Here is a 4,707-nt window from a genome sequence, read left to right as displayed (position 1 = left end):
TGTACATTTATTTGTATTCGTCTTTTATCTGACTAATGTAGGACAGGGAATGGGGTGGACAGTGTGTGTGTGCGTGTGTGTGTGTGCGTGTGTGTGTGTGTGTGTGTGTGTAAAACAAACCTTATCTGCTCGGCTCCAAATGACTTTAGGAGGTGGTTCTCCACTGATGGGAATCTCAAGACGAAGCTTGTTTCCTGCAACTACTGTCACTGTATTGTCAGCATCGAGACCACCCAGGTTGATTTTAGGAGGATCTAGAATATTAAATATGGCCTTTGTGATCAGACAGTAATTTCCATGTGAATATCTGGGTTAGCTAGAGCTAAACATTGGTAGTAATGAATGTTTTATCTGGCCAAAGAGAATGTAAGAGGAATTAATGTAGATGGTGCATGCAACCTTGCAAAATTAGTTCATTGTAAGACTTCTTAAAAATCAATGATTATGATTAGTGATCTATACCAATCCATGTATTTTTTTTCTTTAAACATCACATAGTTTTGAATATGTTACACTTATTCAGAGCCAAGATCACAGATAAGACATGATGTACAACAGAGAAAGGTGAGCAAAAAACAAAAATACAAGAACACAACTCTGCAAAGATTTCTTTTATCTACTCACCAATAACGCGAACTTTGGCAGACAAAGTATCAGGGTAGGCATCTGGTGCAAATACATATTCACCTTCATCCTCAGTGAGAGCATTGTCTATCACTAATTTGTGGATTCTAAGGAAATGATAAAAACATATTTCTAAGACTTTGCAAAGATTTAGATTGCTTAGGACCCCAACTGAGGAGACACTTGGCCTTTATTGGATTAACATGTTTAGTGCAACCTGGAGAGAGAATAATGTGAAGACTTTCTTATCCTATTTATTGATCCACATTAAATATTTATTTTGGACTATATGGAATTATCTCTATGAATACAGCCTGCTTATTATGGAAGAGTATCTTATTCTATTTTTATCTCATAGCTTTAAAAAGGCTAAAAGAGGGAATGTACCTTCTACTCAGGAAGCATTTTCAAAGACACAGACTTTAAGAGAGCAACATGTCAGTGGGGACCATCTAGACGGTATACGTGACTGAACCCAGGTTGGAAAAACGTGGCAGAGTGAGAGATATCCTTAGATCTCTCCGCTTGAAACAACAATAAGCTGAACATCTAAAACTTAACAAAAAACACCTAAACTGCATACCAGCACGTCTGAGCATGGGATCTGCACATAAGAGCTACCACAGGTCAGAACCCTGGGTGTCGGGCGGTGGATTGGGAAAAATAAAGAAGATGCCTTTCACAGCCTCTGGAGCTCCCTGCAAGAGGAGAAGGAGAGGAGAAGCTGCAGTGATTTCTCTGAGCAGCCCTGCCTGGGAGTGCTGTGACTTCCACGCAGCCAGTGGCAGGGCCTAGTCATCAGGGCAGAAAGCAGAGAAGCGGGATGGGACGACAGAGAAACAAGAGTTGATTTTTACCGGCCCTGTCTGCAAAACCGAGGCTGAGCTGCAGCCCCCAACTCCCAACCAGAGAGGCCCTCCCCCCATACCCACCAAGACCAATCACCACGGAGACCAGGGGAATCTGAGCAAATGCTGCCAAGACCATTGCTGACACTGACAGGGACTAAAACTGAGGATAGCGAGTGTGATTAAATATCCATAAGAAAATTAAAAGGCATGTTTCAGGCTTTATATAAAGCAGGATCCAAGCCACCTACTGGAAACCAAAAGAAAAGCACCTTCTTTGCAGTAGGCTAAAGAAAGACCTTTATATAATAAATCTTCTTTCTGGAAAAACAGCAGAATACACTTCCATTAATGCCTAGGCAGATAAATAGTCCATTAAACACCATGAACAATCAATGTGACAAGGCATCTCAGAAAGAAGGAGAAAAATCTCCAGAAAATAAGCTTACAGACATAGAAATATGCAACTTAAATGACAGAGAATTCAGGATGCTACTTCTGAAAAACTCAGTGAGTTCTGAAATGAGTCATATCAACAATTTCAAGGAATTGAAAAAACAACTATATGAGCAGAGCAAGGAGATTGAAACTCTCAAAAAGAACTGAATAGACCTTCTGGAGATAAACACACACACACACACACACACACACACACACACACTGCAAGAGTTAAAAAATGAAATAGCAAGCTTGAGAAATAAAGTCAATCAAATGGAGGAAAAGATCAGTGATATCAAAGACAGAAATCTAGAAATAAATCAGAAGGAAGAAGAGAGAAACCAAAGAATGAAAAATAATGAAAGAGAAATACAAGAACAAAAAAATACCATCAGGAGAGGAAACATAAGAATAATGGTCATTAGCAAAGGTAAGGAAAAGGAGCAGGGATTAGAAAGCATTTTCAGAGAAATAGTGGACAAGAATTTCCCAAATCTAAGAAATGAGCTGCAGCTTGGAATTCAAGAAGTCAACAGAACACCCAGTTATCTCACCCCAGAAAGGCCTTCACCAAGACACATTGTATTAAAGTTATCAAAAATCAATGACAAAGATAGAATTCTCAGGGCAGCCAGAGAGAAGAAAATGGTAACTTATAAAGAAAAACCCATTAGATTATCATTAGACTTCTCAGCACAGACCTTACGAGCCAGAAGGGAATGGAATAAAATATTTAAACTATTAAGTGAAAGGAACTACCAGCCTAGAATAATGTATCCAGCTAAGCTCTCCTTTAGAAATGAAAGAGAAATTAAGACCTTTCCAGACATACAAAAATTGAGGGAATGCTCCACTTCGAGGCCTGTACTACAGGAAATACTGAAAGGGGTCAGCTCACCTAAAACAAAATGATCAAAAAAAAAAAAAAACATAATTAGGAGAAAAGTGACTATCAGGCAAATAGAAAGAGAGGAGTGCAATCTTACTGAGAACAGGGCATTATAAGCTTAAATAATAATAAGAGAATTGCTATAGCAAGATAGTAATGAACGTTCAGCATACATAAAGACAAATTGAGATAACAATGACTGAAAAGGGGAGGATTCAAATATCCAAATTCCCAAAGGGGAATGGAGATAAGGCACGTGCAGAAGAAAACGAACGACTGTATATATATAACTATCCTTTTCATATTTGTAATGGTAACTACACACAAAAGATTCAGAACTGAAGTATATAACATAAAACAAGAAGAATCAGAGGCAAAACCCACAAAAGCCAACCAAAATAAAGAAAACAGAAACACAAGGACAAGGAAGCAATATAAATGCCGAGCTACCAGAAAGCAAAAGATAAATGGCTATAAGAAGACCTCATATTTCAATAATCACTCTAAATGTAAATGGACTAAACTCACCATTAAAAAGGCACAGAGTTGCAGAATGAATCAAAAAACAAAACCCAATCATATGCTGCCTCCAGGAGACACATCTCAGCTCCAAAGACAAATATAGACTCAAAGCGAATGGGTAGAAAATGATATTTCAAGCAAATGGCATTCAGAGAAAAGTGGGAGTAGCAGTACTAATATCAGATGAAAAAGACTTCAAAATAAAAAAGGTAAAGAAAAATACTAAGGGACACTTCATAATGATAAAGGGAATCATGCACCAAGAAGACTTAACACTTATTAATATCGATGCTCCCAATCAGGGAGCCCTGGAATATGTAAAGCAATTACTAACAGAACTAAAGGGAGAAACAGACCAAAAAACTATTGTAGTAGAGGACCTAAATACCCCACTGTCCGATATGGACAGATCATCCAAACAGAAAATCAATAAGGAAATAACATTCTTAAATGACACATTAGACCAACTGAACATAATTAACATATACAGAGCCTTCCATCCCAAAACAGCTGCGTATACATTCTTCGCTAGTGCACATGGAACATTCTCAAGAATCGCCACATACTGGGACACAGAGATAGCCTCAACAAATATAAGAGGGTTGAAATCATACCAACCATATTCTCTAATCATAATGTTTTAAAACTAGAGATTGACTGCAAAAAGAAATCAGGAAGAACCAGAAATACATGGAGATTAAACAACATGCTACTGAAGAATAACTGGGTCAGAGAAGAAATAAAAAGAGAGATCAAGAGATACATAGAAACGAATGATAATGATAGTACAACATATCAAAACATTTGGGACACAGCAAAAGCGGTCATAAGAGGAAAGTTCATATCATTACAGGCCTACCTCCAAAAACAATCATGAGCCCAAATGAACAACCAAACACTTCATCTTAAAAAACTAGAAAAGGAAAAACAAATGATGCCTAAAGTCAGCAGACAGAAAGAAAATCAAAATTAGAGCAGAAATAAATGAAATTGAAGACCAAAAAAAAAAAAGAAAAAATAAATGCAACAAAGAGCTGGTTCTTTGAGAAGGTTAATAAAACTGACAAACCCCTGGCTAGACTCACTAAAGAAAAAAGAGAGAGGACACAAATAAACAAAATCAAGGATGAAAGAGGGGAAATTCCAACAGACACCACAGAAATACAAAAGAGCATACAAGAATACTATGAAAAAGTATATAACACCAAATTTAATAACCTAGAAGAAATGGACCAATATTTAGAAAAATACAGTCTTCCTAGACTGAATCAAGAAAATCTGGAAAATCTAAATAGACCGATCAGCAGAATGGAAATTGAAACAATCATCAAAATCCTACCCAAAAAGTAAAAGTCCAGGTCCAAATGGCTTCACCAGTGAATTCTA

The 4,707-nt window shown here is 37.2% G+C and overlaps 1 protein-coding gene across 1 annotated transcript in view; it reads right to left on the bottom strand.

The window, feature by feature from the left end:
* The window catches only part of MYBPC1 (myosin binding protein C, slow type), a 75,494-nt gene that overhangs the window by 34,957 nt on the left and 35,830 nt on the right, over positions 1–4,707 (bottom strand). Inside the window, exons 16-17 of the mRNA XM_023527449.1 lie at positions 625–731; positions 121–254 (exon numbers count right to left, since the gene is read on the bottom strand). Coding sequence (XP_023383217.1) covers positions 121–254; positions 625–731 — 241 coding nt within the window. The remainder of the gene's footprint in view (positions 1–120; positions 255–624; positions 732–4,707) is intronic.

The sequence above is a fragment of the Pteropus vampyrus genome, unplaced genomic scaffold (assembly GCF_000151845.1).
Source record: "Pteropus vampyrus isolate Shadow unplaced genomic scaffold, Pvam_2.0 Scaffold16, whole genome shotgun sequence".
Classification (NCBI taxonomy): domain Eukaryota; kingdom Metazoa; phylum Chordata; class Mammalia; order Chiroptera; family Pteropodidae; genus Pteropus; species Pteropus vampyrus.
This window is presented reverse-complemented; position numbering and strand designations above follow the sequence as displayed.